At 37.5% G+C, this 13610-nt stretch overlaps 2 protein-coding genes across 3 annotated transcripts; one reads left to right on the top strand and one right to left on the bottom strand.

Moving 5' to 3' along the window:
- Positions 1 to 962: 962 nt before the first annotated feature.
- On the bottom strand, positions 963 to 6176 carry pcyt1bb (phosphate cytidylyltransferase 1B, choline b). Its single transcript, XM_067608001.1, has 8 exons — positions 5751 to 6176; positions 4444 to 4543; positions 3385 to 3501; positions 3000 to 3151; positions 2808 to 2886; positions 2571 to 2713; positions 2274 to 2462; positions 963 to 1396 (listed from the first exon to the last, which is right to left on the bottom strand). The coding sequence occupies exons 1-8, from the start codon at positions 5826 to 5828 to the stop codon at positions 1142 to 1144; spliced, it is 1113 nt and encodes a 370-aa protein (XP_067464102.1). The 5' UTR covers positions 5829 to 6176; the 3' UTR covers positions 963 to 1141.
- A 1610-nt stretch (positions 6177 to 7786) lies between these two features.
- On the top strand, positions 7787 to 13366 carry lipia (lipase, member Ia). 2 transcript variants are annotated; one of them, XM_067607999.1, is made up of 11 exons: positions 7787 to 7978; positions 8593 to 8677; positions 9629 to 9999; positions 10106 to 10214; positions 11040 to 11141; positions 11294 to 11383; positions 11493 to 11660; positions 12013 to 12102; positions 12607 to 12715; positions 12851 to 13024; positions 13112 to 13366. In XM_067607999.1, exons 2-11 carry the CDS (start codon positions 8620 to 8622, stop codon positions 13194 to 13196), a joined length of 1356 nt encoding a protein of 451 aa, XP_067464100.1. In that variant the 5' UTR covers positions 7787 to 7978; positions 8593 to 8619; the 3' UTR covers positions 13197 to 13366. The 2 variants fall into 2 exon arrangements, with proteins under 2 accessions (XP_067464100.1, XP_067464101.1); XM_067608000.1 differs by lacking the exon at positions 7787 to 7978 and adding an exon at positions 8162 to 8275.
- The last annotated feature ends 244 nt before the right edge of the window (positions 13367 to 13610 follow it).

The raw sequence follows: 13610 nt of genomic DNA, 5'->3' as shown, positions 1-13610 counted from the left end.
TTAAAAGTTCAGCTGAAGCTAATGTTAAAATAATTAGAAAAATTATCCAAATATAACAAACATCTACCAACGTTATAGTCTTTCTTGTATCTCTTTTTCTGACTGACCCACCACCACAGCTCAACAAGAAAACACTGTCTGAGGACACACAAAGAGGGAATTTGGCACTAAAAAATTGTAAATATGGAAGTTGCCCTCTTGAACTTTGTCAGACTGCCAAAACTTTAGATTTTGTTCCCCATTTCTTACATGGGAATCATGTCAGTAAGGGACCTCAGCTAGTATAGACATGAGGAACAATACAGAGAGAAAAAAGTCTTTCATTGTATCTATATAGATATGTGACTGCTGCATCAAGATAAACTTGCAAAAATGTGAACCTGTCCTGTAAGGTACATTAATGTTGGCACATCTGTTAGCTGCAATAATTGATTATTTTGACCACTTGGGGGCAGAGGAGCTCCACAAAGAGCTGAAAACTCAAACACAACCATATAAAGTTATGGTGTTGGCAAACATTACACATTAGGAGTCATTTGGAGCTGTGTTCCTGGTCACTTGACAAGTTAATCATTCACTCGTCTTGTTGCTCTATTTGCTCTCTACCAACTCTTGAATAAAAAAAATCTACGTCTTTAACTGCTATATGTTCTTTCATCATCAGATTTGCCTGTCTGCTGTGCAGCGCTGTAGGAAGCATACAAAGATTTATCAGATTTTTGCTCATTGCTGGTAGAAACATGTTTTCAGGCCATAAAACCAAAACAATGAGCTAAAATTTATCTGTGGATTCTTCACTATAAGACACTTTTCACATAATAAAGTAACTAGATCCATTACTAATATAAAAAAATGACAAAAAACTATTAACACTGTGAAGACACTTTAAGGGTATGTGTTGTGTATTTAGATCCTAGACATATGGAAAAGTAACAGAAAACAAATCACACCACATCAAAATATTAATGTTCTTTTCCTTTACTTTTCAGTGAAGAAACACTTTGTACATTATGATATGTTGCACTTGCACTTGAATAAACCAGTAATAAATTAAACCACTTCATTTTTTAGTTGTTTGCTTTAATCAATAGCCCCCTTAGACATATTATGACATATTATAAACAGCCAAAGCATGATGAGCTCATTGTGCATGTCTGCTGTGTGTGGAGGCAGACTTTGGAAAGGAGCGTGTCCCTTTTTCCTTTTTAGATGAGGAGGGGGAAGAGGAGGAGGATGGAGAGGAAGGAGGGGAGGGAGAGGGGGGAGAGGTGGAGGTGGGGGAGGAGTCAGGAGACACAGAGCGACGTCTGGTGGGACTGCTGCTGGGGGAGCCACGGGGTGACGAGTAGGGTGACAGGGCCTGGAGCATTCGCCCACTCCGCTCCTGAATCGCATGCTAAACATAGACAGAAACAGAGGAGAGATTTATTTTGTTGCAATGATGTGATTTGATGTGTTTTCTTGAGTTATGTTGTGGTTAAATATCTTATGACATGTTTATTGTCACTTTCCTCCAACCTGCCAAATCTACTTGTCTACTTGTAGGTTATAATATTTTCTATTTGCAGTTTGTGGGGAGGTCTATTGCATAAGCCAGTTCTGGTCCTGGATGTTAAGGTAAAAAACAGCTATCACTGGATTACTTTTGATACTGAAGAAAAAATCTAAACATGACAATTATGAGGAAAGATCTGAAGTTACAAGACGTCTTTTTTCTTTTTTCAAAATAGGTTTATGGATGTTTATCCGTGATGGAGACGCCATCAGAGATATCGCTTTTCCTGAAAAGTTTTTTTTTACCCCCTTTCCTTTCACACACTGGCCTCACTGACAATTGTTTCTGTCACAGCTTCTGTCACATATTTCATCATCTTTTGTGCTGTTGTTCAGTACAAAATAAAACAAAAAAGGGACATAGGAAGAGTTTATCTTGTCCAGAAAAGCAAGAGTTGGCTTAGCTTAGCATAAAGACTAGTCTGACTCTGTCCATAAGCAATAAAACCCACATACGAGCACCTCTAAAGCTCACTTATTAACATATTATATCTTGTTTGTTTATTCTGTACAAACAAGGTGTAATGATAAGAATTTATGGTTTTATGGGGGTGTTATGTGCAGGATTATTTTTTGCTGGTCATATATATTTATCTATTAATATTAACACAGAATTTAACAACTTAATCAACCTAGAAATTAAAGGTTCAATAGCTGCTGATGTTTAAGAGGGATTCTTCCTTTCAGTGTCTTATGGATTAATTTAAAGGTAAACGTGCCCAAGCTCCATCTGGTCCAAAAAGCTCCAGGAAGTTGAAGATGAATTCTCGTGACTTCTCTTCCCACTTGTGGATGAGGTCTTGGCTCTTTTCCTCCACTCTGTAGACAAAGTGTTTGGACTTTTCCTCCACTGTACGGACTGTCTCTTTCATCTTGTCCACCTGGTTCTGGAGCCTGTACTTGTTCTCCTGTCAAGAAAGACACAGGAAGAAATGGTCAGTACATTATTGTATTGTGTTTGTGTCAAAAACATCAATATTTAGATGTTTTAAATTATTAAATATGCTTTCCCTTACGTTAATGAATCCAACATTCAGTTCTCGGGCTGTGTATCCTCTCTGCAAGTTGCGTCGGACATAGATGTCGTAGTCTCGGACGATACGAGTGATCAGATCCGATGTGGAGATGCCCTCCGTCCTCTGAGTGGCCACAAACATTCCTGACATGAAAACACAAATAATACATGTCAGTTATTCAAGTAATATGATAAATGACAACCATAATGTATCACAATGGGTTATATGAATCCTCACCTGCTTCCTTGATGTGTTTGTAAACATCCTCTGATCCAGCAGAGGTGTAAGGGATATCATCATGGGCCACAAAGTCGATCTGTAAGTGTAACATGACAGTATTCACCCTGATTGAACACTTGATATCCTTGTTGTTGCCACTGTGCGACATTTCAAGAAGCTGTGGTGTCCTATGACTGCATGAGCTTTGACCTTATGCTTCTGGAGGAACTCTGTGGTAAGGGTCCAGGGAGCGTCCCGCACCACCTCATCAACATAACGGCAGTGCCTCAGGGCATCATAGCGTTCGTCTTCTGTCATCACTGTATAGCCCTTAAACTTGTGGGTGAGTTCATCACTGCAGACTGGAGACACAAAGACAGAGAGGACCTTAGACTAAGCAGGGAGTAAGAGTTAATCTGGAATTACTAAATTGGAAGATTTAGCCTAAGAGCCTTAAGATTTTGGTACTTTGAAGGCAATTTTGTTCTAAGATTAAAATTTATATTCAGCTAATACAGAAAGCATTAAACTGTCTTTCTTTGTGTGTTTTTACTGTGTTTACTGCATTGTTGAGGGAGTGAGATTCATGCTTTACCTCCTACTATCAGGTATGTGTTGGGGAAAACATTTTTTGCCTGCATCAGAGCTCGAGCGTGCCCCGAATGGAAAAGATCAAAGATCCCATCAGCGTAGACTCGCACTGGACGATGAGCTACAAGATAAGAAATATGAAAGGATACCAGCATGGCGTTACAAAAACTTACCGGAGGGTCAAAGGGATTTACTGATATGGTATCTTGAAGCTAATACCAATATCTGATATTTTATACCTATATTAGCCAATAATGACACTGATAATATTTGCAAGAGCAAGAAAATCAAAACAAGTTATTTTCTTTCATTCTGTTGCTAATTTGTCAGTCGTATGGCATAGAGCCCGACTGATGTCTGGGGCCAATACCAATATTAGGGAGTAAAATTCTGATATTGATATATCAGTTGATAATCTTATATGTACAGAATATATACATACACACATATTTTTTTGCAGTGATCCCTTAAATGTTTGGATCAAACACTTGTGACGAAGATATGTAATGGAGGCAGGATATTTTATAGTTTAACAGTAAACTTTATTGTATCAAGTGACGTGCCCTGAAACAGTAAACTTCACTGGCAATTTAAAAATTATAAATAACTATAAATAAAAAACACATAAAACAAAAAAACATACATCTATGAATATTAAACTTGAATTAAGAAAAAGGATCAAATATACATAAAATGCTGCCTATACAACTTTAAAAAATAAAAAAAAATATTGGCGCACATCAGACGATATACACGCTGATACAGATATATCTGTGATAGGCCAATATCAGCTGATAATATCACCTGACGATATATCGGTCGGGCTCTAGTGTGGCGTGACGCATTACTGGAGAAAAAGATTATGATAACGATAACCCGACAATCAGCCAAATAACCAGCAGTAAAACAATATTAGACTGATACTAACATTGGTAATATCAGCTGATATTACATCATATAATAAAAGCAATATACTGAAACATCTCAAGTTAATAATTCTCTTACTCTACTAGTTTTCCTTTATTTATTAGCAATGGCAACCAAAGCAAATGAGAAGTGTGACCTGGTGTGCCCCTCCGTGCTTGGGCAATTGTCAGCTTTTCATGCTGGACGTCTGATTCACAACCTGTAGACTTGGCAAAAGCAGCCGGCTCCCTCAGAGCCTGAATACAGAGACAAGGAAATAAATATGTGTTAGGTTTGATTAAATGCTGTATTTTTCCAAATCAGTTCACCCGTCTGCTTAACCGCCTGTCCTGTTCAGGGTCTCGACATGCATCAGGTGACAGGAAGGGTACAAACTGAAAAAGATCTCACTGTCTGTATACAGACAAGCATATTCACACCCACATTCACGCCTATGGGCAACTCTAGAAGTTTAGGTCATTACCTCACACTCAAAAACAAAACAATACAGGAAGACAATACAACAACAGTGCATTGCAATATTAACTGTGCTGTTAGGTCTATTTTCATAAACACATGAGACGTTGTAAATTTGCAGGTTGGATTCTTCCCTAGATTTGACATAGATAAAGATATTATCAAAGCCAGATAACCTTTGATAATATTTTAAAGACAGTTGTGAATAATCTCAGCAGTCTGAAGTAATGAGCAGCTGGGTATGTCATGGACTTTGTGTTTGTGTGTGTATACATTACATATACACAGCTTTATCTGTTGTGAGGTATACTTTGAACTCTTGTTCTGCCTAAAATGTCCCACGTGTCTTGTGTTATTTTAAACTATAAGATTGTTTAGTTTAACTCCTAAACTGCATTTTCAAATGTTCAGAACTTTGTGAATGATAATAATGTTAGCCTGCTTTCCTGCTTAAATATGCTCTCTTAGCTATTGAAAATTAGCCACAGTTTACCACTTTACAAAGTCAAGTAAGACATGAACATAATGTAGGCTTTCATATGCTTCCACATTTGAGACACAGATGTTATGTGTACATTACGCACTGTATTGTGTGACTCACAATCCTTATTTACATTTATAGAAATGATAACTAATTACACGGAATTACTTTTGACCCAAAGAATGGCTTCATTTATCATTTTATATCATGGCAAACAAAAGCTTAATATCACTTGAGATTGATTATGTAATCCTGTGCAATACATAAAAATGAGTCATGGCTACATCGTCCCACCCAGCTAACCAGTTAACTGTCCACTCCCAAGTCAAATAACCACAGAGGAATTATTAACATTTACTATTCAAAGCTTGACACATGAAAACACAATATAAGTATGAAAAGCATAAGTTTAACCAGATTCTCCAGGTTCCCCTATGATAATTATTTGAAGTGTTAGTAAGAATAAACATGGAGGCCTTGTTTCATAATGACAGAAGACCACCTACCTTGCGAGGGCCTCCTCTCTGGCTCTGTGGGGCCTGTTGCTGGACGTTGCTTCCTCGTCCTCGTCTCCTTCCAGCCATCCAGAATGTTCTGCTCTACTCTCGTCCACTGACAACACTGCTGCACCCACCTGACGCTCCTCAGCTGAGGTGATTTCTAAGCCTGTGAGTGTTTTTAAGTATACATGCCATCGACCTGCCTGACCCTGATGACGGGAGAATGTAGTGAGCAAAGTTCAAGCCACTCTCGTAAAGGCATTCAGAAAAGTAGATTGCACTTATCATCAATACTGAGCTTGTGAGGACTTTCCTTTCTCCACGTGGTAATATTGAAGCTTGTAGAAATAGGAAGGTGAATGTGTTGCACTAAAATCCATACAGTACAGTATATGTGACAGTTCAGCTAGAACTGAATGTGAAAAATGCTCATGTTTTGAAACATTTCTCACAAGTCCTCCCACACAGTGAAATGTAGAGAATAGAGGCTGCTAACAGTGTATGTTAAGATCAACTGTAAAGGTGAGTATGTGCCCAGAGCTTTTACATTGGCAGCCTTTGGAACCAAACACAGAGGGACAATGTGTCCCAACATTTCACAAAATTGTGTGCCAGTGTGCCGCATCTTATGTAATTTGTGTTATGAATACAGTGAGAGTACATCTTGAAATCAATGAAACATTGCACTACCTGCTGGTTGTTACCACCTCCTACTGTACACCATACAGGTTGGTTACATCATATGATCCGGCTGCAGTTTGTCCTTGTTGGGAAATGCTACATGATTCATATATGCACATATTGTCTAAAACACACACACAGTCACACTGAGCATATTATGATCAATCTTAAATAGATGAAACACACATGCAAAAATACTTTCATTATAGTATTAATGTAAAAAATATAAATTAAGTAAAAATACTTTGTTCACCACGTTTGTTCAGACTGAAATATCTCAAAAACTCAACTCAAAAATTTGTACAGACATTCATGGTCCACATAGGATGAAGATTTCTGATCTGGAGATCCTCTGAATTTCCCTCTAGCGCCACCATGAGGTTGATAGCTGTGGTTTTAGGTGAAATAAAAGACTATTGGATTGAGCGTCATGAAATTTGATGCAGACATTCATGTCCTCCTCAGGATGAATTATAATAACTTTGGCGATCTCTTAACTTTTCAACAAGTGCCATCATCAGCTCAAAATTTCAGTTTGTCTAATACTTTGGTTTATGACTGAATACCTGCAAAACTAAGACAGTCCCATCAGCTGATGTTGCTAACATGCTAAACTCAGATGATGAACATGGTAAACATTATACCTGCAGAACAGTGTGTTAGCTGTAGACTATAGTTTTGTTATAATTGTAGGTGTGTTTCATGTTCAAAGGAGATATCACTGATGCATTTCCATAAATACATTTATGATATATGCTCATCTTGATATAAGGTAATTCTCTAGCAAATTCTATCATATGTTCTAGGGACTTTCATTTTGATTCATGTATTTTTTTTTTTTTTTGCAAAAGTAGGACATAAACATAAACATGACAGTAAGGTTTGAAGTTTACTGATTATCTTATCTTTATCTTTTTTATTTTCAAGGGCAGTCAGGTAAACTGCTCTAAACTTAAACATTTACAATCCCTTTCAGGTTGAAGACTGCTGGTAAAAATGGAAATTAACCCAAAACTGAACATTCACCCAACACTCAAAGCAACTGAAAGTCAATAGAGGTTTCTACAACCACAAGTTAGATCATCAACTCCCACTTAAGTCTTCTACCAAAGCTATTCACATACAGTACAGTCAGGGGGACAATAATGAGGTAGAGTATAATTTGGTGTGTGACAGCATTCAAATGTCAGAGTTTTGACATATTTAACCGCCTCTCACTTTCACATGAAAAAGACAAACAAAGACAATGTTATTTTTAAAGATTGAAGTTCGATTGAAACACAAGAAACAGTCGCATAACCGGTTTCAGTGTGCTGGGAACAGGAGTGACTTCACAGGAATGTTTCACCGGTGAACACAATGACCTGGGGCAACGGGCAAGGGGTGTGGTTATCTTGGTGAGAGCATGCAGGCTGGGAATATTGCTTTACTGCTCCTTCTGTCACTTCCTGAAGTGAACACTGTCTAAATATGTGGAGTTACAAACAACGGATAACCTGAAATATTCTGGACCTTTGACACACCGGGCCAGGAAATATTGTCCTACAACAAAGGTAAGACTCTGATATCAATTAAGTCATGTTATACTCTTTTATACTCTTGTCAAATTTATTCAGAGTTCAATCTAAGGAAGACACTGAACATGTACACGCGTCTACTGTAGCAGAAAAAACTAGTCACAGATAGACCCAATTTGTGCAGATTTCAGTTTCACTTATAATCACTCTGTCATTGGTGGAGTTTAATCTCAGTGGGTAGGGCAAACAAGAAACAAACGTTGAAGTTGCCAAGAATGAAAATGGAAATGATTATTTTCCACTCACTCATGACAAGTTTCATTACATCTGAAGGTAAGTAGATAAGTAACCCACCTCTGATCTTATCTTTGCTATGCTCCAGTGTAGTTTGCTTCAGAGAAAAAAAATACAAACTACAGTCTATGGAGTTAAATACAAAGTGTCAAAGAAAACATGTGAGGGAAAAAGATAGTGGTCTCCTTGAAATGTTGCTTTTTCTAGTGTGGTTGGAGGATGTGTTTAATATGTATTTATTTTTGCTGTGTTTGTGTACATGTGTTTTGGAGTTAACTGGCAGTGCCAAGGACCAAATAGTATCTGAATGGTGTGTTTTTCAAATCCATTTCTGACTCTGATAACTCTCTCTGTAGATTATTTGCACGTTACTGGTCTAAAGCATGTCACTGTGGCAGTATCTGACAACACTCTTGCTGATAGCTGTTCAACTATGCAAAGGTAAGGCCCAAAGCATAATGCTCTGAGATGTAAATTTCTCAATTTACATCTTAACCTTGTTGATGTATGTACACACACAAACACACACAAATAGTTGTTTTTGACAGTAAGTGTCTAGCAACTGTATTTCTGGGAAGCAACATTGAGGAACTGAAATTTCCAGCGTGTTTGATGCGGTCACTGTCAACACCCATGATGGGCTCTCAGCTGATACACATGCAACCAAGCTGTGGTGATCTACGTAAATGTTTACGAGTTTCACCAGTTAGACCCGCGACTCTCCCATCGCAGTAGAACTTAATGAAGTAAACATTCAGCTAGTGCCAAATGTTTAACCAATGTCAGCTTGATAGCAAGAAAACTGTCTACTGGTTCAGATAAAAATCAACATCTATTGTAAACACACTTTATTTCCATAGCAGGCTGTTTGTGTAGAGATTAATATCTGTCATTGAATGTTAAATTAGTATTTATTGTTTTGCTTAATTAGACTCATGTAGTTTGGTTGGTAGCATTATCAGAACACATGGGCACACTTACAGTTTGTCATTATCACATTTTCTGCTATTCTAATGATCTATGATTATATGTCATTGATCTGTCATTTTGTGTATTTATTTATGTCAGTTTCACTCATAGATCTCAGTGTTAGATTGTCTGTTCTCTCATTGGAAACTGTCCAGGACATGGTGGTGTCTCTCTAGTGAGCGAAGCTGCATTTGAAAACAGTTTCAACCAAGACCAACAGTGACTACTCACATACTGTGTCATATTTGGGAATGATGTCACTGATGATGACAGACATTTTAAATGACAAATCACTAAATAATTCAAGATTATGCAACTTTTCTTGAGATCAAAATGGTCGTCTAATTTTCTCCTCCTCTCCTCCCCAAACACACCTCTCTCTCTCTCTATCTCTGTCTGCCCCTTCTTTTTTTCTCCCCCCAGGTCAGACATGCGATCACTTCACAGATCTAGATCTGGCTCACTCAATCATAGGAACTGACCTCAGGATTAGATTGCTGCTGTACACCAATTCTACTGCAACATGTGGTTCACTTGTGTCCCACACCAACCTGTTAGCCCACCCTCAGTTCAACATGTCCAGGCCAACCACCTTCGTTGTTCATGGCTATCGGCCCACAGGATCTCCACCGATGTGGCTTCACAACATCACACAGCTGCTGCTGGTCAGGACAGACGGTAACGTCATAGTAGTGGACTGGAACCACGGGGCTACCAATGTGAATTATTTGAAAGTAGTGGAGAACACACACAAGGTAGCAGACAACCTCACTGCTTTCATCAAAATGATGCAGGTATGAGATGTATTTGATACATGCAAAATATATTTCTGTTGTAGCATCCTGATTTCTCTCTGTGAGCATGCAGTGTCTTGCTATAACAGATGACTGATCTTTTCAGGAAAGTGGTGCCTCTCTGAGCTCCATCCACATGATCGGAGTCAGTCTTGGAGCTCATATATCAGGCTTTGTAGGCGCAAACCTGAATGGGGCAATCGGAAGAATTACAGGTAAAATTGTGAACCTCACAATCCTAATTTTTATAATCCTGAATATTTCTAGATTTACCAATGTTATGACATTTCCTGAGCTTCTTATATAAAATTACACAACAGAAATTTTGTGTGCTCAGACTGATTTTCTGTGGAGATGGCCATTGTTTCAATTCACTGCCAAACAGCTTAATAATGACTTGAACCTCATAAGCTAATATGTCAAAATCTCTGACTCCTGATGTCAAAATGAAAAAAAAACACAGCTCCAAAACTTGGTCCATTTAAACTTTAAACAGAAAGTAGTAAACATACAGTGCGGACATTCTTAGAGAATTACAGAAATAATGCACATATTTATCAATGTATTTACTTACACAATCTTCAGACACTTATGTTTTTATAGTTTTGGCATTTGGTTGAAATGGTTATCAAGGTAAAATCATGATAAGGTGACACTAGAATGAACTTTAATTTCTAGATTGCCAACATTACAAATGACGAATAACATAGAGCAGCAGAGTCACAGTTGAGTTGTGTAGTTGTGTAAATGTATCACAGTTCAGGTTTTGGCTGTATGGGCAGGAATCACCTGTAAGAAAACAGCACAGTTTCTGAAATCCCAGTGGAGAGATTGTGGCATAAAGGCAGAAAATCCTCCCACATAATGTCTGTAGTGTGCAGAGGATCATATATAAAAACCCAAAGAAAAGAAAAGCAGGTCTAGACATTGGGTGTGCTTCTGTAACAGAAAGATATAAAACAGAATCCAGACATCCAGATATCCAAATAGTAAAATAATTTTGAAGTTCTATTGAGGTTTACTGATGTTGATATTTGCAGCTCTGGATCCTGCTGGGCCTCAGTTCACCGGCGCTACTCCAAACAATCGGCTGGATGCCAAAGATGCCCAGTTTGTGGATGTTCTTCATACAGACATGGATGGTAAAGTTGAACTTACATACTGTTTTATACATTCATTTATTCATGTTTTAAATGGTTTTTGATGTTCTTTATGTATACAAAATCATACAGATAATTTATATGTGTAAAAGTAAAGGAGTTGTCATTTTAATGTGTCAACTGTGTGTTTACAGCCCTGGGCTTCAGAAAACCTTTAGGTCACATTGATTTCTATGCAAATGGAGGAGCAGACCAACCTGGATGCCCCAAAACCATCTTTTCTGGTAATGTCATTGAAATTATGGGGAAAATGAAAACCCAAATATCACCATCAAACTGCTGACTGTAAAACATGTTGGATTTATAATCACATGTGATTATTTTACTCTTAAGGAACAGCCTATTTCAAATGCGACCACCAGAGATCAGTGTTGCTCTACCTTGACTCTCTGAGTAGGACGTGCTTCACCAGGAGCTTCCCCTGCTCCTCTTACAAGGACTTTCTGAATGGTAACTGCATGAACTGTGAGCAGTTTGGAGCAGCTGGATGTCCTGTCTTTGGTTGGTACTTTTATTATCTGTTAGTTAAATGAAGAACGCACATTATCCACTCAAAAGGATGCCTCAACTTAACCACATACACACATTTTTCATGTGAAAGGTAGTCAATCAAAAATTACATGAACACAATATAAAGCCTGTTAGTGGAAGCAAGCAATATGATTATATGGTAGTAACAGTGATGAAATAAGTGAATCTTGAGGCATTTTAGATGAGTATTTCTTTAATTTAAGTTTGTTGTAATTTATATGTTTAATTTAAGATGGGTGTATTTTTTGAATAAATCCATTACTTCCTCAGCGGTTAGAGTAAGTTGTTGTAAAACTGACGCAGCTGTTTCACTCAAATCCAGGTTATGACGTCATAGAGTGGAAAGACGTCCTGCTGCGCCTGGGGCAAACAAAAGCTTACTTCACCACAAATAAAGAGACTCCATTCTGCAGTAAGTATAATAATAATAATAATAATAACTGATGCTCTTAGCAACATTTGGTTGATGTGAAAGTGAGTTTCTAGTAAGGGTTTCGTGGCAGTTGTTGAGGACATCTCTGAAAATAGAACCGAGCCTCATCCTGTTAAGTTAAGACATTTAACAATGAAAACAGTGGAACAAGATATATTCTTAACATGAATTGTAGAGTTTTTAATAAGTGTTTTTCCTTGCTGGATGATTAAAACATCCTCTGAATGTCAAGCAATAAAGAGGAAATGTCAACATTTGCCCTTTAAGACCTGTTTTTTCTGTAACAGACAAATATCTCTTGTTGTCTCTCATCTACTGTTTGTGCATATAAAGACTTTAAAGGAACATTTCCAATTTATTTTAACAGTTAATCCTCATAGTCTCACCACCCATGTAATAGAGTTTTCAGTCAGTCAAGCTTTTCCTTATGAGGCTAATAATTACTAAAATGAAACCAATCAACATCTTCATATCTTCTCTCAGTGACAAACTACAAGGTAGAAGTGGTGATATGGAACCAGGTGGAACGCTGGGGCTACATCACTGTTAAACTTCATGGGAATGGTGAAGAAGCAGTGGCAACCATCGACCAGTAAGTCTTCACATTATGTTCTATTTCAAGTACAATATTTAATATACAATATTTCACCATGAAGTCTCTCTGGTCATCTGTTACTGCTCTCTCTCTCAGCAGTGTTTTTTTTTGTTTTCTTTTCTTTCATATCAGTAAAGCATCAAACTTCCAGAAGTACAAAAATACATGGTTGTTTGCCCAGTTTGACAAAGACGTAAAGTCAGTGAATAAGGTGTCTCTCACATTCTCCACTGGGAACGTGTTCAAGCCCAAATATAAGCTGCGTGTCCTCCAAGTCCGTCTCACACATCTGGAACACAAGGACAGGTAGGCAATACTTAATGATTTAAAAACCACCTTTGCAACCTACATGCTCCAAGCTCCAGATTTCGATATTGATTTTGTCTCTCACAGGCCTCTCTGTCGATACGACATCATTCTTGAGGAGAACAAAGAAGTCACCTTCAGGCCTATTCCTTGTGAAGACTCCAACTTCTGAGGTAAAATCCTGGATCGTACAGAAAAAGAATACGGACTGCCAAAGAAAACGCCAACCTGCCACAATGTGACCATTTTGATCTGAAAATGAAAATGTAATATACCAAATTATGTATATATGTTTTTAAGAGGAAATATGTGCTTTTTTTATTAAAAATTTTTGCCAAAAAAAAGGATTTACTTGCATTTCATTTATAAGGCTAATTAGTCAACGGAAATGACTTTTTGTTTATGTATTTGAAAATCTATTTATCTCAAATGACTTCAAGAAAATACTGAAATAATGACTTTAAAAGTATAGCAAAAAATTTTTTTAATCTGATTTCAGGCTCCAGTTTGTCACAAAAGTAAATAACAGTAAATAGTTTAGTTGGAGTCTGAACATTTTTGTCAGAAACTGAAACTTTTAACTCCG

The sequence above is a fragment of the Thunnus thynnus genome, chromosome 13 (assembly GCF_963924715.1).
Source record: "Thunnus thynnus chromosome 13, fThuThy2.1, whole genome shotgun sequence".
Lineage (NCBI taxonomy): Eukaryota > Metazoa > Chordata > Actinopteri > Scombriformes > Scombridae > Thunnus > Thunnus thynnus.
Note: the sequence above shows the minus strand (reverse complement) of the source record. Positions and strands in the feature narration are given on the sequence as shown.

Excerpts from the sequence above, each read along its gene's own strand:
- lipia (XM_067607999.1), top strand. The coding sequence starts at position 8,620 with ATGTCACTGTGGCAGTATCTGACAACACTCTTGCTGATAGCTGTTCAA. Across the intron at positions 10,000-10,105 it reads CTTTCATCAAAATGATGCAG|GAAAGTGGTGCCTCTCTGAG; the intron begins GTATGAGATGTA and ends TGATCTTTTCAG. Across the intron at positions 10,215-11,039 it reads GGCAATCGGAAGAATTACAG|CTCTGGATCCTGCTGGGCCT; the intron begins GTAAAATTGTGA and ends TGATATTTGCAG.
- pcyt1bb (XM_067608001.1), bottom strand. The coding sequence starts at position 5,828 with ATGGCTGGAAGGAGACGAGGACGAGGAAGCAACGTCCAGCAACAGGCC. Across the intron at positions 3,502-4,443 it reads AGCACGGAGGGGCACACCAG|CTCATCGTCCAGTGCGAGTC; the intron begins GTCACACTTCTC and ends CTTATCTTGTAG. Across the intron at positions 2,887-2,999 it reads AGTTCCTCCAGAAGCATAAG|ATCGACTTTGTGGCCCATGA; the intron begins GTCAAAGCTCAT and ends TTACACTTACAG.